Source organism: Hemitrygon akajei, chromosome 5 (genome assembly GCF_048418815.1).
Source record: "Hemitrygon akajei chromosome 5, sHemAka1.3, whole genome shotgun sequence".
Classification (NCBI taxonomy): domain Eukaryota; kingdom Metazoa; phylum Chordata; class Chondrichthyes; order Myliobatiformes; family Dasyatidae; genus Hemitrygon; species Hemitrygon akajei.
Window position 1 is genome coordinate 158,189,132 of NC_133128.1, and position 22,015 is coordinate 158,211,146.

At 43.2% G+C, this 22,015-nt stretch overlaps 1 protein-coding gene across 3 annotated transcripts in view; it reads right to left on the reverse strand.

The window, feature by feature from the left end:
• The window catches only part of myo1b (myosin IB), a 271,540-nt gene that overhangs the window by 247,223 nt on the left and 2,302 nt on the right, over nt 1-22,015 (reverse strand). For all 3 annotated transcript variants that reach the window (XM_073046966.1, XM_073046967.1, XM_073046968.1), the window contains exon 2: nt 8,879-9,019. In XM_073046966.1, the coding sequence (XP_072903067.1) occupies nt 8,879-9,013 (135 nt within the window). In that variant the 5' untranslated portion in view covers nt 9,014-9,019. The remainder of the gene's footprint in view (nt 1-8,878; nt 9,020-22,015) is intronic.

A 22,015-nucleotide genomic window follows, 5' to 3' on the forward strand; every position in this document is an offset into this window, starting at 1 on the left:
GCAGATCTGGTGCCGGTACATCTGGCCTGGATGCAAGGTTGGATTGCTCTGAGGCCAAGCTGATTTGAAGAGCTTAATTGTCTTCAATTTGTATTTTTTTTCTTTCTCTTGCACATCAAGGGTTTGTCTTTTATTTTTATTGTTTTTTTTATTTACCATATTTAATGACCAAGCTTTCTATGACAGCATCTACAAACAGTTCTGATAAGTCACTGGGAACATTCCAAACGTTCCTGGAGAATTTGTACAAAAAACGTTACTTCGATTTGAATATCCACATATGGTAAACTAACACAAGGGAAACAATTCAACCAGCTGACACTGCTTTGGATATGTACATGGTTTGAGAGTTATGGAGGGCTATGGACCAGGTACAAGAAGATGGGACTAGGTAGAACAACAGGATAACACAGACTGTGTGCGGTAGTGCTCTATGACTCAATGGTGAGTAGAGCAAAGATCTCACTATCTATGACATGATCAAAGCATTCTACTTGGCCAACAATAACTCTCTAGTTAAACAGTGCAATAGAGAAAATTGGCTGTTAAGTGCATTTTAATCACATAGATAGCTGGTCAATGTAAAAGATTTGCACTGGTGCATTGATGGACATTCTCAAGTTTCAAGAACATTACCTTGGCCAACCTTTCTCTATTTCCACTAAGTGTGATCATAATGCAGATCACCTCATCAGTGGATGGTATCTCAGTAGCAAATGCCTAAGTTTTGTTGAAAACAGCTGCTGAGGTAAATCATGTCTTGGATCTCTGCCCCACCTGGTGCAGGTTCCATGACCCCTCTGACTTCAATGGAAATTGTGAGCTCATTGTAGGCATTGTAACCATTGCTACCAATTAGTAAAATATTTTGAAGTTACAAATATAACAGAATAGATCATTTGCATTAACAGCATATTTTTGGTTTAACTTCAGAAATGAATTAACACTGTTGAAACTACGGGAATAGTAATCATTGTCAGCGTAGTGAAAAAAATTACTAATGTACAGACATCGACTATTTATTCATTTCCATGGATGCTGAACTGCTAAGTTACTTGAGCATTTTGTGTGTGTTGCCCTGGATTTTCAGCATCTGCAAAATCTTTTGAGTTATTAATGTACAGAACTAGATCGAAAATTCTTTAGGCTCTGGGCACTCCAGGGCAAAAGGATCCATTTAAACAAAGAGTACAATAAAATGCTTGAAGAGTAAGGAAACGGAACATTTACGTTCTGCTTCAATAACAAGGCAATTTATATCACAATATACTGCACAATAAATTGAACAAATTTACAAAGGGGCTGTTGGCAATATGCAATATTTGGATCATTCTCCCAAAGGTCCAGGTCTTCATCTACTCAAGTTATTACTAGCTCATTTCAAATTGTTACATTGTCAGTAATACAGTCATGATCATCCTAAAAAATAAAAGAGGTCTAGAGCTAAATGGACATATTATATAAAATAAGAATTACTGTGGTGACCCACTTTCTGCGCAGGCTCACAAATAGCCAGCGCGCAGGGAGAGACTTTGGTAATGCACCTTTGATGCTAGGGATTAAATGCCAGCGCCGTGAAGTTTGAATAAACTAGTCTCGAATCGACTTACCGACTTCGTGTCATTATTTCAGCGCTGTGTGTAGCACATCGCTACATTGGTGATCCCGACAGTCCAAACGGGATTTGCACCAAAGATGACTGACACTTCATCTGTTCACGCAGTTTCGCTGAAACTGCCGACTTTCTGGACCACGCGTGTGGTTTAGCCAAGCAGAAGCCCAGTTCCAGATTCGGCAGATATCTTCTGATTCCATGCGTTACTACCACGTGGTGAGCGCCCTTGACCAGGAGTCGGCCGCCCAGGTTGCGGATTTCATACAGTCGCCCCCGGAAGAAAGCAAATATGAAGCATTCAAGGCGCTGCTCACTGAGACCTTTGGCCTCTCACAGCATGAGCAGGGTGCCCGCCTGCTTCACCTGGACGGTTTGGGAGGCAGACTGCCGTCAGCATTGATGAACAAGATGCTGGCCCTAGCCGACGGACACAAGCCCTGCCTCATGTTCGAGCAAGCGTTCCTAGAGCAACTGCCCGAGGACATACATCTGCTGCTGGCCGACGCAGATTTCAGCGACCCCCAGAAGGTGGCAGCCCGGGCAGATGTGCTGTGGAAAGCCAAGAGGGAGAGCGTGGCGTCCGTTGGTCAGATTACCAGGGCACGCGCCCAAAAGCGGACCAGACCAGGCCCGGCAGGGGGGCGCACACAACACAGAGGCAGGAGTGAGGAGGCCAGTGAACAGTGGTGTTTCTACCACCAGCGGTGGGGCTCAAAAGCCCGCCGTTGTCGCCCGCCCTGCAAGGGCCAGGGCCAGCTGCCGCTAATGACTATGGCAGCTGGCCACCAGGACAGCCTCTTGTACGTCTGGAACAAACAGTCGGGACGCCGCTTCTTGGTCGACACCGGAGCGGAAATCAGCGTCTTGCCCCCGACGGGGTACGACACCCGCAACAGGAAGCCAGGACCCACCCTGAGGGCCGCAAATGGCAGCACGATACGGACCTACAGCACCCGCACAGTACAGCTGCAGCTCGGCGCCAGCCAGTTCACGTGGGACTTCACACTGGCCACCGTGGCCCAACCACTCCTTGGGGCAGACTTTTTGCGAGCTCACAGCCTGCTGGTCGACTTGCAAGGGAAAAGACTGGTACATGCCGAGACTTTCCAGACGTTCTTCCTGGGTGAAGCCAAGTTGCCGGCCCCACACCTGGACAACGCTGCTGTTGGACAACGAATTCACCAGAATCCTGAAGGACTTTCCATCGATTCTGGCACCTCAGTTCACGGCAGCCATGCCCAGACATGGGGTACAGCACCACATCCCGACCCAGGGACCACCCCTCCATGCCCATGCACGAAGGCTCCCCCCGGAAAAGCTCCGCCTGGTGAAGGAGGAGTTCAAGAGGATGGAGGAATTGGGGATCGTACGGAGGTCCGACAGCCCATAGGCCTCCCCCCTGCACATGGTGCCATAAGCAGCCGGGGGTTGGAGACCATGCGACGACTACCGCAGACTGAATGAGGGTTCAACTCCAGACCGCTACCCCGTGCCGCACATACAGGACTTTGCAGCAAACCTGCAAGGGGCAAGAATCTTTTCCAAAGTAGACCTCGTCTGGGGATACCATCAAATCCCGGTGCACCCTGAAGACAGCCCCAAAACAGCACTCATCACCCCGTTCGGCCTGTTCAAGTTCCTCCGAATGCCGTTCGGCCTGAAGAATGCCGCACAGATGTTCCAGCGGCTAATGGACGCGGTGGGACGCGACCTGGACTTTGCGTTCATCTATTTGGACGACATCCTTATAGCAAGCAGTAGTCGTCAGGAGCATCTGTCCCACCTCCGCCAGCTCTACTCCCATCTGAGTGATTTCGGCCTCACGATCAACCCGGCCAAATGCCAGTTCGGTCTTGATACCATTGACTTCCTGGGCCACAGGATTACCAAAGACGGGGCAACACCTCTGCCCGCCAAGGTAGACGCGATCCACCACTTTGCCCGGCCCAACACGGTTAAAGGCCTGCAGGAGTTAGTTGGTATGGTGAACTTCTACCACCGTTTCCTCCCCTCAGCAGCCTGTATCATGCGCCCTTTGTTCACCCTGATGTCAGGTAAAGGCAAGGACATTACTTGGGACGAGGAGGCCGCAGCCTCTTTCGTTAAAGCCAAGAAAGCCTTGGCAGATGCAGTGATGCTGGTGCACCCCAGAACGGACGTTCCGACCGCCCTCATGGTGGACGCATCCAACACAGCAGTCGGTGGGGTGTTGGAGCAACTCATCGAGGGTCGCTGGCAACCCCTGGCGTTCTTCAGCAAGCACCTACAACCACCCGAACTCAAGTACAGTGCTTTCGACTGGGAGCTGTTGGCACTGTATCTGGCAAAGCAGCATTTCAGGTACTTCTTGGAAGGCAGGCCATTCACCGTGTTCACAGACCACAAACCGTTGACCTTCGCACTCACGAAGGTGTCCGATCCCTGGTCGGCTCGCCAGCAGCGACATCTGTCCTACATCTCCGAGTACATGACAGACATCCAGCATGTCTCGGGAAAGGACAACGTCGTGGCAGACGCACTCTCCAGACCAGCTGTCCAGGCCCTGTCCGTGGGGGTGGACTATGCAGCACTGGCGAAGGCGCAGCAGGCAGACGACGAGATGCCCAGCTACAGGACCGCAGTCTTGGGTTTGCAGCTGCAAGACTTTCTCGTAGGCCCAGGTGAGAGGACCCTCTTGTGCAACGTGGCTACCGGCCAACCTCACCCCATCGTCCCGGCAGCCTGGAGGCGGCCAGTTTTCGACTCCATACACGGTTTGGAGCACCCATCTATCAGGACAACAGTCCGGCTGGTCTCCAGCAAGTTCGCGTGGCACGGACTTCGCAAGCAGGTCAGTGAATGGGCCAGAACGTGCACGCAGTGTCAAACAGCCAAGGTGCAGCGGCACACTAAAGCCCCGCCGCAGCAGTTCGAACCCACCCACCGGAGGTTCAACCACATTCATGTGGATATCGTGGGCCCCCTACCAGTGTCCCGAGGAGCACGGTACCTCCTAACTATGGTAGACCGGTTCATGAGGTGGCCAGAGGCAGTCCCGCTCACCGACACATCTGCCGATTCCTGCGCCCGAGCACTGACTGCAACTTGGGTAGCATGCTTCGGGGTACCGGCCCATATTACCTCCGAAAGAGGCACCCAGTTCACCTCCAGCCTGTTGGGAACGCAGCTACACCACACTACTGCCTACCACCCACAGTCAAACGGACTGGTGGAACGCTTCCACCGTCACTTGAAGTCGGCTCTCATGGCCCGCCTGAGAGGCCCTAACTGGGTGGACAATCTTCCCTGGGTCCTGCTTGGAATTCGCACAGCACCCAAAGAGGATCTGCACGCCTCGTCAGCCGAGTTGGTGTACGGCGCGCCCCTGGCCATCCCAGGAGAGTTCATACCAGCCCCAAGGGGGCAAGAGGAAGAACCCGCAGCTGTCCTGGACGGGCTACGTGAAAGGCTCGGCAACCTGGCCCCTGTACCAACTTCACAGCACGGACGGACCCCGACCCATGTACCCAAAGACCTGCAGAACTGTAAGTTTGTGTTTGTATGAAGGGGCGGACACCGGGCACCATTACAGCGGCCGTACGAGGGGCCGTTCAAGGTGATCAGCAACAACGGGTCCACATACATTCTGGACATTGGGGGGGAAAGAGGAGGTTTTCACAGTGGACTGACTCAAACCAGCCCATGCAGACTTGGCACAGCTGGTCGAGGTTCAGGCACTGCGGCGCAGAGGCAGACCTCCCAAACAGATGCTGATCCAGACTGTGGACATTGGGGGGTGTATCCTCGGTTCTGTGGGGGGGGTTATGTGGCGACCCACTTTCTGCACAGGCGAACCAGCTCACAAATAGCCAGCGCGCGGGGAGATACTTTGGTAATGCACCTCTGACGTCATTTCCGCCCGGAGAGGGCGGGCACTAGGGATTAAATGCCAGCGCTGCGAAGTTTGAATAAACTAGTCTCAAAACGAATTACTGACTGCGTGTCGTTATTTCAGCGCTGTGTGTAGCACATCACTACATTACTTTCTTAAATTCCCCATATTGATGATATACCACATAAAGACAAACACAAATACATGCTGTTTAGTAGGTTAACTGGTTATTGTAAATTGTCCCGTAATTAGGCTGGGTTGCTAGGTGGTGCAGCTCAAAGGGCCAGAAGGGCCCACTCTACGCTGTATCTCTAAACAAATCAATAAAAGATAATCCTGACAAGAGTATCAATATTATGATAAAGCCATATGAAATATTTCAAGTTTTTGATTTTTTTAAAAAATCAGATTCTCAGTCTGAATGGGACAGAACCGGGTTAGAAGAACACCAATTTACAGGTCACCCCATCAATTTGGAGGTCACCCCAGAAGGGGAGGTAGGAATATTTTTAATGGTTTCAAATCAACATTTCCCCACTACCTTCTGCCCCCACGAACAATAGGATACATAATTAATCCCTGTAATTGGTAATATAATTTGCATCTGTTTTAGGCTATGAACTTTATTATGTTTTGTAATATTTTTATCATGCAAAGAAGGATTGTGATAGATGTGGGAGAATGCTGGCAGGAAAGCATTTGAAAGTAATAACACAAAGTACAATGACCAGTACAATACTTCTTGGCTCATTGCAGCCCAGTGTAGTTTAACTTCTGTGGACATCACTTCAATAAAGCTGTCCTGTATCATATTTCTATTGTAATTACTCTTCCAATCTCCTAAATCTGCCCTTGAAAGTCAATTCACTTCACAAGGACTAGATTGTATATGTATTGTTACGAACCCCGTAACTGGGTCACTTACCAGCAAAGATAGAGAGGTCCGTTGAAGTCTGATGGTACTATTTTTAACAGTATTTATTAGTAAAAATACACAAAAATAATATCAATGCAAACATACAGATAATATACGTCGTCAATACTAAATCTAAAAGTGCGGGTATAATAATAATCAATAAGAAATAGCTCTATCGTTGTCCAGGGGATAATGTATTGTCCGATGGAAATATAAAAGTCACTCAGTTCATTCAGTTCATACAGGCTTCAGCCTTTGGGGACCGCTGGGTTTTCAATTGTTGGAGAGAGAGAGAGATTTTGAGAAGAGAAACTTGCCAGCTTTCCTTTATCCGCTCTTGATCCGTATTCGTCCTTTAGCGAGGCCATTCCGTGGAGGACGTCATCCAGGCAAGGATGGACACACACACAAGCCTCCACCGGTCTCATACGTTCCTCCTGGTGTGTCTAAAGGGGTTGTTCCCCAGACCCTCTTTTATCCTTACTCACGGGGTCTCAGATGTCAATCAGGTTGGGATGATGCAATCCCTCAACCAGCCCACTCTGGTCATTCCCTGAGGGCTTCAATGAATAGTATAGTACTCAATACACAATTCCGTCTCCAAGAGACAATAGCCGTTATCAATGGTTCTGCCTTTCGGAGGCCAGGACACATTCCAAACCTGTGTATTCTGGACATCTCTCTCTCATTTCCTGGGTCCCAGACCCGAATTAATAGCGATCTTGCGATTCTCACAAAGGAGGGGGCTACTTTGTACCCTTCGGCCCCTCAGAGTTGTGGCACATTCGTAACAGTATCCACTACGTATACTTCTGTGTCTCAGTATTGCATAGTGAGGCAACTGAATACTTCCAATGCTCCCATGCTGTATTAAAGGAGCTCTGGTAAAGCTGTCATTTGGAAAAGATATTCAACCCAGCACCTACCCCTGGCACAGATAGATGTATAATAAAGCAACTAACTTACTGTAAAGGAACACAAGTTGTCCCAGTGTTCTGGCCAGTGTTATTTCACAAAATTCACCAGTTGGTCATTAACCTTTGATTGTTCTATGTGCAAATTATTTGCCTACAAAGAAACAAAATAGTCACTGCACTTCAAAAGTAATTCCTGATGACTAGTCTCTACCATCGTAAGGTGGATCAGAAGATAAAATATGTTAATCCAATGCATTTTTTCCTTTCTTTCTATGTTTCAGAGTCTGTTTCCCAAAACAACTGCCAAAACAATCCGTCAATTTTAAGCTTTTGCCATGGGAATGGATTACCTGGTGGATGAGGAAATGATTCAAGGATGCCAAAACCTCCTTGGAAAAAAATGCAACTTCCTCACTGATTCATGGAAACCTTTGACCCTTAACCACCTGAAGCACAGAAAGAGCAATTTGGGATTGCACTGAGAACCTTTATCCCATGCATCAGATGCCCAGAATAAATGATATAAGGAGTGGCTCCCCTCCCCCTTCAAAACTTCCCACAAAAATATTCCCCATCAAGCACTTTTTCTCCAATCTGTAGTGGTTGATGGGTCCATATTTGACATATCAGTCAACCTAGAACCCATAGAATTGAAATGGAAGCAGGTCATCCTCAATCCCCAGAGACAGCCTCCCACCATATTCCCAGTGGAAGAACTGCAAGCTGTTATTCAGAGAATACAAAGGTGATGATAGCTTTACTATTTATGGCCTAATGTGATTGAAAACAACCAAGCCGACCTCCCTATCTATCTCTACTGGTTGTGATACACATGTGAGGCTCCTGGATTTACATATTTAGTGATGGAGATGTTTAGAAACAGAAAACTTACAGCACAATATAGGCCCTTCGACCCACAATGCTGTGCCGAACATATACTTACTTTAGAAATAACCTAGGGTTACCCATAGCCCTCTATTTTTCTCAGCTCCATGTACCTATCTAGGAGTCTCTTAAAAACCCTATAGTATCCACCTACACCACCGCCACTGGCAGCCCATTTCACGCACCCACCAACCTCTGCGTAAAAAACTTACTCTTGACATCTCCTCTGTACCTGCTTCCATGCATCTTAAAACTGTCCCCTCTCGTGTTAGACATTTCAGCCCCAAGAAAAAACCTCTGACTATCCACACGATCAATGCCTCTCATCATCTATACACCTGATGCAATTCTGGTAATTCTCCCACTTGTTGGGAAGTTCAAGGCATGAAAACACCTCTCAGATCAAGAAAGGCTAATAAATCATCAAGGATTACAAAGGTTTGGTTGCTTGTCGCCATCTGCTTTATAGTTGTGAACATGTTGGTATGATTTAACGCTTGTAAATCTGAGCAATCATAATATCAGGTGTAACTGAACACAAAATAGATAAAAAAAGGAAGTTTGCCAATAAAGAGCAAGAACTCTTCTGCCATCTTGTGAGGGTTATAAAGCAAACAAAATACAGAAATCTACCCAAATAACATTTACACTAAATATATTTTAATAACACTTACATATATTTCACTGTGGTCAAAGCGCTTTTTGAGATTTTCTAAGAACGTATCTTCAGTGAGAGGTTCCAAAAGTACACAGTCTCCCACCCCGATCATGTTGTCCAGAAGGGACGTTTTCACTTCTGACTTTGCCATTTTGCCCTAAAATAAAATAGAAAGTAATCAAAACATGGCAGTCTATTTCTATATTCACATTTGCTAGCAATCTTTGTTTGCCTGACTCAGGAAGGTTGGTACCTGCAAAGACATTCTTCTTTCAAATTAACAACAATGATAGATAGATAGATAGATAGATACTTCATTCATCCCCATGGGGAAATTCAACATTTTTTCCAGTGTCCCATACACTTATTGTAGCAAAACTAATTACATACAATACTTAACTCAGTATAAATATGATATGCATCTAAAATCACCCTCTCAAAAAAAACATTAATAAATAGCTTTTAAAAAGTTCTTAAATAGTTTACTAAAATACATTGAATGGTAACTTAAGGTCAGTCCTAACCCCGGCACTTTAACATATCTTGCCCCTGGCGGTTGAATTGTAAAGCCGAATGGCATTGGGGAGTAATGATCTCTTCATCCTGTCTGAGGAGCAATGCATCGATAGCAACCTGCCACTGAAGCTGCTTCTCTGTCTCTGGATGGTGCTATGCAGAGGATGTTCAGGGTTTTCCATGATTGACCGTAGCCTACTCAGCGCCCTTCGCTCTGCTACCGATGTCATACTCTCCAGTTCTGTGCCCACGACAGAGCCCGCCTTCCTTACCAGCTTATTAAGACGTGAGGCATCCCTCTTCCTAATGCTCTCAATTAACTCCTTAATCCTTAACTCTCAATGAGAGGAGACAAGGCCTGAGGGAGTGGAGGTTGAGAAGAAAGGCCAACTATAACCTTTCCTGAATGATGGAAGAGGCTACAGGTGTCACATGGTCTTCAGTTTGAACCTCTTATGACCAGGGCACGTACTTGCAGTGTCTGTACTACATGAACACACCTTCCAGCACTTGATCTGCCGTCCAACAGGTCCATGGCTCTTCAAGAACGCATCCAAGAAACCTTTTTAAATGATGGGAATATATACCTCCACTGTTAGCAGTAAATTCCAGAAGTAAATCTTCATTTCTCTTCCAATTCTTAAACCAATTTATTTAAATCCATGCCCTCTGACTTCTCAGCTAAGTGAAATAAGTACAGTACTATCTACTTACTCCAACTAGGTAACCTGTAATCTTATATCCCTCTGTTTAATCTCTTCTCAGCCTCTTATTTAAGAAAACAATCAATCCCAATTTATTCAAATTTTCCAGTATTGCCTGATAAATCTTAGTTTGCACCTGTTCCCATGCAATCCGTATCTTCCCTGTGTAGATTATACATTAGAAGAAATACAGTACTAATGCTTTGGCCTAAAAGATATTGACAATTCTAGCACAGAATTATATTCTATACCTCAGAAAATATTCCATTTGCCTCTCTAACTACCTTTTATATCAGTACTGCTGTCTTTGAGGATCTGTCAAATGCATACCCTCTGTTCCTCCAAATTTATCATACAATGGTCCACTGCCCAAAGAGCCCTGAGAATTTTAATTTTTATTGTTCTAGGAAGAACTACAGATTGTTGTGCATTAATCATACTTCTGTGCTTCTGAGATTATATATCACAATTTGAATATCCAGTTCTGTCTTATGAATTCATAGCTCAACTATAAAAATTATAAATTCCCCTTTAGTACAAATTGAGTGAATGAAAGTCTACTGTATCAATATATCTGGATGCTGATAATTAATTTCTGTTATGCGTTTAAACAGTTCACTGCAATGATTTGACCAAGATTGATATCTAAATTAGTTCTCAGAATGTTAATAATTAATAACCTAATTAGGCTGTTAACATGATTAAGCTACATATTGAATTACTATTTTCACAAGTTTTAATAGTCATATTGCCAAGCTATTTCCCTGCTCCACCCAATATAATAATTAAAAGCAATAGAGGTGGATTATGGTTGAATAACTATAAACCATGCATCATAGTGAGGCACTGACTACTAAGATAATTAGTGCTCTTGATAAGCACACCATTTCAAATTCTGCTTCTCCTGTAGTCTTATTGAATGTTATTTTGATTTCCCTGAAACAATCTGTACTGGAATTCTGATGGAACCCCAATTTGTCTGCAAAAGGTACATCCACTCACATGTTCATTGAGATTAACGGCAATGGAGTAAGATCACCTGTGAGGAAATGTTTGTCCATTTAAAAAATACATATGTAATTTCCAAAAACAATACCACCAACATGTCTGCAAAGTAAACTATGCAATTAGCAATGGCTGCAAAAAGCCCCTTATAATTAGGACACTCTAATTTTGACTTCACTTTTCTCTACAGTATTGCAATCTCCCAGCTCCTGCTGGCAAATTTAAGAAAGAGAGTGTGTGTGTGTGTGTGTGTGTGTGTGTGTGTGTGTGTGTGTGTGTGTGTGTGTGTGTGTGTGTGTGTGTGTGTGTGTGTGTGTGTGTGTGTGTGTGTGTGTGTGTGTGTGTGTGTGTGTGTGTGTGTGTTGCATTGCATTGATATCTTTTCTTTCAACAACTCCATGCTTTTCCTGCATTTCATGGCTATCTGGAGAAGACGAATATCAGAGTTGGATTGTACAGGCATTCTTTGACAATAAAATGAAGCTTTGAACCCAGACTCAAAATACACCTCCACAGTTCATCACTCAAGGAAGCAAAAATAAATGTTTAAAAATAATATTTAACCCCTCGAGACCTATTTGGCAGAGCCATATGATGGTACTACAGTTTTTAATCCATGCCTTTGTGCCTTACATGAGGCAGAAGATATACAATTCATAAACTACAAGGTATTACAAAAGGAAAACTGCTAATTTTATAATTCTCTGTTACATTTAAGAAAATAAAAACATTCTGACCACTGATATCTGTCTTTTGTGGGGTGTTTATGTTTTGGCAGTTTGATAAATATCAATCACATATAAAGCTAACTTCAGTCACTGAGGCCTGATCCAGAGTAAATTTTTCTTCTTCTAAGATAGCCACATTGGCTCATGGATGATCTGCTTTCATTCCAGTTCTGTAGGTTCTGAGATAGCTGATGAGGCCAATATGGGGCCCACAGATTCTGCCAGAGCCTTGTTCTTGACAGGACAAAAATAAAGGAAATGCTAGAACTACTTGTCCTATTACTGGACAATGAAATGACAGGCACTATCTACATCAAATTATTGTTGAAGATATCTCCTGTACCGTGAGCATTTGGGTAAAGTAAGTGCTTCTAATTTGTTCACATTACTATTGTAAATCAACATATTGTAAATGAGTTTCAAGACAACATGAGACTTCTCTCATGACCTTATCAGTAGCTGATAAATCAAATGAACATGCTGTCATTTTAATTATGCAATACATAATTCAAAGCCAAGACTTATTGCCATTATTCATTTAATTCGTAATCACACGTAAAAGCAAAACCTCATGCAGTTCAATATTGTAAATAAAATATTTTGAAATACATTCATCTTAGCCCAAGTAATGCTGACATACCTGAGTATTGTTACAAGGACATACTTATCAACTATGGGGAAAGATTTAAACTCGGGCATTTAAGTGAAAAATTCACTGGATTCCACATCAATGAGGTATCAGTCTGCATGAAAATACTGGGATAGGAATCAGGAGAACATCAATTAAACTCTAATCCAAAAAGTTCTACTCAATATTGGAGTGATTGTGATGTTAATATCCAGCAAGGAGTTACTGCAATCCATTTGCAGAATACCTCCATTTTGCCCATACATATAGATACAGACTTCCCACAGCTCTTCTTCGATTTCTAAATTTTACTCTCTATTTTGGACAGTATTGTACCATATCAAAACAACAACAAAAAAGAAAATGCTGAAAATTACTCAGCAGAACAATGCTGAAACATTGAAACATTCACTCCATCTCTCTTGCAAGAGATACTGCATGATCTGCCGTCCTTCCAGTACTTTCTTATTTCATTTTAAATTTCTGGCATTTTTTTATTGCTACTGTATTTGAGCAAACAGATAAGCAGAGAGCTATTGGCAAGTCAAGAGAGAGAGCTATTCCCACCCAAGTGCCAAGACAAGAAAAAACAGCAAATTTTAGTCCAATACCAGAGTTCCTGTACATCTGAGATCATTTGGTTTGTATATTGAGATTATAATCATTGGGATTTCATCAATAACAAGGAGGATGGACAAAGGAGAACCGTTGGATATTGTATAGCTTGGATTTTCAAAAGGCCTTTGAAAAGGTGCTGCACATTAGGCTGCTTAACAAGATACAGTAAGAGCCCATGGTACTACAGGAAAGATACTAGCATGGATAGAGGATTGGCTGATTGGCAAAGGGACAAAGGGTACTGAGGAAGCAGGAATCTGCATAAAGACTTAGACAGATTAGGAGAATGGGCAAAGAAGCAGCAGATGGAATACAATATTGGGAAGTGTATACTCATGTACTTTAGTAGAAGCAACAAAACCATAGACTATTTTCTAAATAGGCAGAAAATTCAAAATCCGAGGTACAAAGTGATTTGAGAGAAGTCCCAAAGGTTAACTTGCAGGTTCAGTCAGTGGTGAAGAAGGCAAATACAACATTAGCATTCATTTTGAGAGGACTAGAATACAAAAAGCAAGGATTTAATGCTAAGGCTTTATAAGGCACTGGTGAGGCCTCACTGGAGTATGGAGAGCAGGTTTGGGACCCTTTTTTAAGAACAGATGTGCTGACATTGGAGAGGGTCACAAGAATAATTTCAGAAATGAAAGGGTTATAATATGAGAAGCGTTTGATGGCTCAGAGCCTGTACTCACTGGACTTTAGAAAAATTAGGGAGGATCTCTGAAACTATCAAATATTGAAAAGCCTAGGTAGTGGGTGCGGAGAGGATGTTTTCTATAGTGCACAAGTCTAGGACCAGAGTGCACAGCCTCAGAACAGAAGCATGGCCATTTAGAAGAGATGAGGAAATTCTTTAGCCAGAGGGTGATGAATCTCTGGAATTTGTTGTCACAGACAACTGTGGAGGCCATGACATTGGGTATATTTAAGGCAGTGGTTGACAGGTTCTTTATTAGTCAGGGGATGAAAAGGTACAGGAAGAAGGCAGAAGAATGGGTTTGAGAGGGAAAATGGATCAGCCTTGATGTAATAATTGAGAAGACTCAATTGACTGAATGGCTTGATTCTGCTCCCATCTCTCATGGCCTTATGCTCTAATGCTTAAGAGTTTTGTAGAATCTGACACGGAGGTTGTGGATTTCTGAAGAAAATCACTTTTCTAGTAAAAGTAGGGTATCATTCAAACCACTGGCCATTTTTTTCTTTCCAACAACTGCCAAGCAGGCTTTGCATGGTTCTGCCATTTTTATTTTGTTTTACTATGATTTCTGATATTTCATTCATTTTTCTTTCCTTTTCTCATTTTCCTATTTCAGACCAATAGTTCTTTGTCATCATTAGTGGAGGAATTCCAGGTGGCAAAATGTAGAGATGTGTTAATACTGAGGGGCTCAGATGACAAGCTAATAAACCAAGCAAGAGTCACAACCAGATAGGGCTGAAAGTGGGCTGCCAACTCAGCAACAGACCAGGCAGTGAGCTCCCTGCAATTGAGAGGCGTCATTGGCAACCCTTGCCTAGGATGGCAAGGCCTCGGCTCTGCACACTTCCAGTGATCGGGGAGTGCAGATGTAACGGATAGGCATGACATGGTCCAGGCAGAGGTACAGAACTGCAAGGACAAAAGGCGGTTATCGAAGACAGTGGAGCTGGGGTCACAGGGCTCCCAGATGAAATGGGATCTTTCCAAGCGCAAGATCACTTGGGCAGAGCTTAGGACACTGGAGCCCTTCTGCATTTCTTTCCTCCTTCAGTCCGTGTATGATACTCTGCCTACACTAGCACAGCAGACTCAGAGAGGACATTAACTGCAAGCTTTATGGTCAGTGGGATTCACTGGCACATATACTGTTAGGATGCAAAACAGCTTTAACACAAGGACAGTATAGGTGGTGCCACAACAAGGTCCTACTGTCCCTTGCTGACACACTGGAGTGGAGAGACGTAAAACGAGACTAGCTGGCAGGGGGGCAAACAGGGCAGTCATTTTCATCAAGGAGAGGGCCATGTCTGTCATATAAAAGACATCTAAATCCAATCTGCTGCAAACTGCCAAATCATGGGAGATGAGGGTCAATGCAGGGAGGAAACTGCAGTTCTCAGAGGTGGTGCAAACCATACTTCGATCAGACATTGCACTGTGGTCTACCAAAGACAAGAAAATCATCCTGGTGGAGCTCAGTACCATGGGAGGAAGAATGCGAGGAGGCTCATGACAGGAAGGTCCTGAAATACCAGCCCTTAGTCCAGGAGTGCAGGGACAAAGGATGGTAGATGTGGCTATTCCCCATGAAGATCGTCCATAGAGGGTTCCCAGCAAGGTCTGTGTGGAGATTTCTGTCTGCACTGGGCCGTGATGCAAAGGCCAAGAACCAAGCAGCACACAGGATGGGGGAGGAAGCAGATAGGGCCTTATCCTGGATATGGAGCAGGCAAGAGGAGTTGATTTGGAAGTCAGGAGCAAATGGGTAGTGACTTGGCCACCACTGCTCACCCATCAACTGTAGAGTGTAGTGGTTAAGGGTCAAAACACTATGAAGGTTGGACACCACCTGATGACACTTGTTCCTAGCCAAAGGTTACAGTTACTTCATCAGGTAACTGAAGAGAGAACCTAGGTGTATAATGAAAGCAAGTTTCTTGATGGTTTGACCTTTAATATTTATGCATCATTCCATAGTTTACATTACATTCCTGTTTTTCAGAAGCCTATCAAGGCATTCAGTGCATGCCTCTTTCACACTTACATTTTCTCCATCTTACGATGTTCAAGCAAGATTTCTACAATCTCTCCCATCTTTATTGGCATGCATAAGACACACTTAACGTTTAAGTGCAAGTCCTACATCATCATTCTCCGATTCTCCAAAGTAGTCAAGGAAAACTGCAGAATATTTATGCAGTTGTACTATTCAACCATAATTGGTTGTCTTACAAAGGCAGCATGGTGCACATTTTGAACCAAGTATCTCAAAATAACATGTTTGTCCAATTTGATATCTGACTATTTCCACAATCTCAAATTCCATCTTCAACCAGAGACCTAATTAGCATTTAACAACAAGTGAACAAACCTGGATCAAAAGACAGTTCTCTCCGGAGGCTCTGCATTGCACCTTCTCTCCCATACTGACAAGTGTTATTGTTTGTTATATATTGTCATACTGGCAATACTAATTACCATAATCCTTTTATGTTGCCTTCAAATACATGGTACATGAACAAAATAATAAATGTAAATGAACTCATGCAAAAAGGCACACAAACTATTCAAAATGCATTACTATCTTAGTAAAATTTTATTACATCAGAGGAACATATAGAATTTGACAATAAAACAAAATAATATACTTAGCTATTGATCAATGACAGCACATCAAGAAATATAGAGGAGGTTTGACTCGAAAGCAGAGATGACTTAGCAGTGAATGATACTTTTGATGATAGATCACAAAATAACATGCCACAAGGGACTACAAAATGAGAGAACAGAAACTAAACACAACAGGCAACAAGGCAAACTATAGCCAGGGAAGACAGTGCTAGTAGTAACTGGTTGAGTCTGGCTGGTTCAATGAATGAGCAAAAACAGTGGCTGAGAACTGGAGTTAAATAAGCTGCAGGTGATGAGTCTGGAATGAGAGGCAGGTGAATTTTATTAGCTGAGTGGAGACTGGGAGGTGTCTGCTTGTGCTGGCTGGGAGGTGTCAGTAACAGGAGCAAACCTGACAGTGAAATTATTGCTGATCAAGTTGAATAGCAATTAAGTTTAATTTACTACTCTATGATTCAAAACATTAAAAGCAAATAGCAACATGTACTTTGAACAACAACTTATTTTTAACTACAAGGTGCAATAAAGGAAATAGATGTATTTGGTAGTGTAGCAGTTCAATTCCCATCATTGTCTGTGAGCTACAAAACACAAAATGCTGAAGGAACTCAGGTCAGGCAGCATCTACGGAAATGAATAGTCAACATTTCAGGCTGAAATCTTCTTTAGGACTGAAAAGGAAGGCAGGGGACACTGGAATAAAAAGGAAGGGGGGGGGGGAGAAGGAGGACTAGCTAGAAAATGATATGCAAAGCCAGGTGGGTGGAAAAGGTAAAGGGCTGAAGAAGGAGTAATCTGATTAACAGAGGAGAGTGGACCTTGGGAGAAAGGAAAGAAGGAGGGGCATCAGAGGGAGGTGATAGACAGGTGAGAAGAGGTAAGAGGCCAGAGTGGGGAATAGAAGATGAGGGAAGGGAGAGAGAAAAGAAATTACCAGAAGAGAAATTGATGTTCATGCCATTAGGTTGAAAGCTACCAAGACGAAATAGAAGTTGCTGCTCCTCCACCCTCATCATGGCAAAACAGGTGGACATGGACTGACACGGCAGAACAGGAATGGTAAGAGGAACTAACATGGTTGGCCACCAAGAAATCATGCTTTTCAGAAATGGAGGTGCTCAACAAAGTCGTCCCCCAATTTACATTGGGACTCACCAGTGTACAGGAGGGTGCATCAGGAGCACCAGATACCAAAGTTGCAGAGAATGATGTGTTGGATGCGGAGGCTCAATAGGTGGCAGGTGAGTACAAGACAAACTCTATCCCTGTTAAAGCAGCGGGAAGATGGGAGTGAGCGTTCATGTCCAGGAAATGGAGGAGATGCCGGTAAGGGTAGCTTCAATGGTGGAGGAAAGGAATCCCTGTTCTTTGAAGAAGGGTGATAACTCTGATGTTCTGAAAGGGAAAGCCTCATCCTGGGAAAGATGCAGTGGAGACAAAGGAACTGAGAAAGGGGAATAGCATTTTTCCAGGGGTCAGGGTGTCAAAAATGGACCAAGTGAATTTAAGGGCAAGGTGGACGTTAGAGGCAAAGTTGATAGAATTGAAAACACAAAATACTCTGCAGATGCTGGGGTCAAAGCAACACACGCTGGAGGAACTCAGCAGGTCGGGCAGCATCCGTGGAAATGAACAGTCAACGTTTCGGGCCGAAACCCTTTGTTCCTCCAGTGTGTTGATGAAATTGATGAGCTCAGCATGGGTGCATGATGTAGCACCAATGCAGTCATCAATGTAGCACAAGAAGAGTTGGGGGGCATTGCCAGGGAAGGCTTGGAATATAGATTGTTCCACATGGTCAACAAAAGGCGGGCATAGCTGGGGCCCATGTGGGTGCAGATGGCTACCCCTTGTGTCTGGAGGAAGTGGGAGAAATTGTTCAGGGCGAGGACCAGTTCTGCGAGTCAGAAGAGGATGGGAGTGGAAGGGAACTGGTTGGGTCTTTCATTGAGTGAGAAGCAGAGCTTTGAGGCCTTCTTGATGGGGATAGAAGTGTATATGGACTGGGCATCCACAGTGAAAATGAAGCAGTTAGGGCCAGGGAATTGAAAGTTGTTGAGGAGATCACAGCATGTGAGGTGTCACAGATGTAGGTGGGAAGGGACTCAGCCAAGCATGATAGAATAAAGTGGACATGAGTTCAGTGGGACAGGAGTGGGCAGAGACAATAGGCCTACCTGGACAGCCAGGTTTGTGGATCTTGATTAGGAGGTAGAAACAAGCAGTTCAGGATAAGGGAACTTTGTGCTTGGTGGCAGTGGAAGGGAGTTCTCCAAAGTTAATGAGGCTAGTGTATAATGCAAGAGGCAATTTTCTGATGGACCGGAGTGGGGTCCTTTTCAAAGGTATGTAAGAGGAGGTGTCAGAGAGCTTCCACCTGGCCTCAGAAAGGTAGAGGTCAGTCTACCACACTACAACAGACCCACTTTGTCTGCGGTTTAGATGGTAAGGTTGGGATTGGTCCAGAGACAGTGGAGGACACTCTGTAAAGAGTTTGCACCTACACTCACTGACCACCTGGGTTTGCTCCAGGTGCCCCAGTTTCCTCCCATTCTCCAAAGGTGTATGGGTTAGCATTAGTAAGTTGTGGGTATACTATGTTAGCGCCATAAACATGGCGACACTTGCAGACCGTCCCCAGCACTTCCTCAGACTCAGTTGCTGTTTGATTCAAATTACACTTTTCAATCAATGTTTTGAGGTTTTGATGTACACATGATAAATAAAGCCAATCTTTTTTTTTGTTTTATTCTACTGGTTAGATAGATACTTTATTGAACCCAAACAGGGTCACAGTTAAGCTTCACAAGTGCACAGTTATATAAATATAACCAATATTCAAAGTAAATTTATAGCAAAGTACTGTACGTATATGTCACTGTATACTATCTTGGGATTCATTTTCACAAGCGTTCACAGGGAAAACAATACACAAAGATTGACAACCAACCAATGTGCAAAAGGCAAACTGTGCAACAAACTAACAAAGAAACAAACAAATGAATGGTACTCAGGCAATGAATCATAGAGTCCTTGAAAGTGAATCCATAGGTTGTGAAATCATTTTCGAGTTGAGATGAATGAAGTTATCCAGCTGGTTCAAGGGCCTGATGGTTGAAAGGAAATAACTTTTCCTGAACCTAGTAGTGTAGGACCTAAGGCTCCTGTACCATCTTCCCAGTGGCAGCAGTGAGAAGACAGCATGGCCTGGACAATGGGGGTACATGTTTTTTTTTGCTTGTTTGCCACTACCTATGTAGAATTACATATTAATACTCCACCTAGGAAGGCATGTTCAGAAGGGCAGGTAGATACAATCTGTCATTTATAATTGACCTTGAGCAGCCTGATGTCATACTAATCTCCAAACAAAATAAGTGATCATATTCCACATCATTAGAATTTCCATTTTCTTTCTCTGTCATGTGTTCTCAGTGCCCCTATGTAGTGAAATAGGGAAGGTCTGAACAAAGATGGGTGTGTCCTCATGGTAAAATCATGGAGCCAATCTGAACGAAATGATCTCAATAGTGCATTATGTATAGCTAGAGACTTAGATTTTGATCACATTCCAGCTATAATATTACAGCCAACATGCCAAAACACACTGTTTATCACTGAAAGCTAGATACTAGTTTTTTTTTTAAATTTTACATCAGAAGTTACCTCTTGAGTTTTTTTCTGTGTCAAATGGTCATATATATGCAATAGTAAATGCCATATACAAAAATTACACGGAAAGTATTAAAAGGAATAAAATCTGTGAAAGGTACATAGGGCCATTTGTTGGTACAGGAAATGCATTAGATATTGATCATTCCTGATAAAATGCTAGCAATGCATGTCGATAAGAAATAAGCACAGCAGAACATATGAAAGATAAGGGCTCGGAATTTTCTTAACAATGACTTTTCAGAGACATGTTATATCAATAAGCTTCAAGATCTTAACATAAATAACAGTGATTCACAAAAATGATTAAACATATTCCAAGGTGTTTTTTTAAATTTATTATTATTTTTTCTCTCTCTTCTAGATTATATATTGTATTGAACTGCTGCTGCTAAGTTAACAAATTTCACAATGCATGCGGGTGATAAACCTGATTCTGATCTCATTAATTCTTCTTTAGCTGTGTCACAAAGTGGTAGTTAGTAGGTTTGTGTTCTAATGCCTCATATAATGAGCACTGAATCTCTAAAATGACTTCAAGCGGCTGATAAGTTGATTCCAGGTGTTTCTCCAGGAGGTAAGAAACACACACTGGCAAATCTCCAAAGTTCTTGTTGCGTACTACCAACATCCAACAGTAAATTCATAGTGGATGTTTGGGAATAAATTCCTTGAATAATTGATTGTTGTGTGGAAATCTTTAAAAGGATGGATATTTTCATTAAACATAATTGGAAGGGATAATGACAAGAATAAATAACTTTTTTAAAAACTTTCATTTTATCCTGATTGGAAAAAGGTCTCTAAGTTCTGAGACTGAATACCAGTCCTATCAGCCAGCACTCCCTCTATCAAGGAGTGAGCACGGTGCCATGGAGAGCTGGTTCTGACTTCTACCAAAATTGCTGCAAGAATTAAAGGGTTGCTCTCTTACACTCTTCCACTGAAGGAAACTGAGTCATTCACACAACACAGAAACCAAATTTGCTGTGGTATTTTGGTAGGCAACCTGGCACACGCCACTATATTCTAATGGGGAAGGGGAAGGAGGGCAAACAAATGTCAGTTTACATTGCTGGACTGGCAGAGGAGAGGGTCAGCAGCTATAAACTCCTGGGCAGTAACACATTAAATGACATGTCCTGGGCCTAGCACATAGATGCAATCACAAGGAAGGTGCACCATAGTCTTTATTTTTTGTCAAAGGCTAAAGAGATTCAGCTTGTCACCAAAGAGTCTAGCAAACTTCTACATACTTACAGTTGATAGTATCCTGACTGGTTATGTCTTGGTCAGATATTGCAATTCAAAAGCTCCAGAGTAGTGGACTCTGGCCCAATACATCTCCAGGCACATCTATTCCCATCATCAGTAGTATCTACATGAGGGGCTGTCTCAAAATGGCAACATCATCAAAGATCCCCACTACCATAGTCATGCCATATTCACACATCTTAAGATAGAAAAGCCTTAATTCCACAGGGCCAGGTTCAAGAACAGCTCCTTTCCTTCAGCCTTTTAGGTTTTGTACCAGCCTGCACAACCCTAATCATTTTGCACTACTGTGGACTTATATTTCTAATTGAGTTCTTTCTTGTAAAAATTATTTATAATTCATGTTTTAGTTTATGTTTTCTCTCTAACAGAACAGAAATTCAAAGTCCCTAAATAAGGAGTCAAATTTACAAGGCAAGTAATTAGAAATCCAGAAGTAGTAACAACCTTAGCTCAAATCGAAAGACAATGGGAGGAAGTGAATGAGAAAAAATACATAATTATTTTCCTTATTTTGTGAAAGGATAGAGATTCTTAAACAGGTTTTGTCACCACGAAATATTTTTCTTTCATGGGAAGAGTAAAGAGAGGACCTTGAATGTATTTAGGATTAATGGTAGACAGGGCATAAAACCCTTGAGTCTGTGCAGCTGACTCACAACTTGTGTTT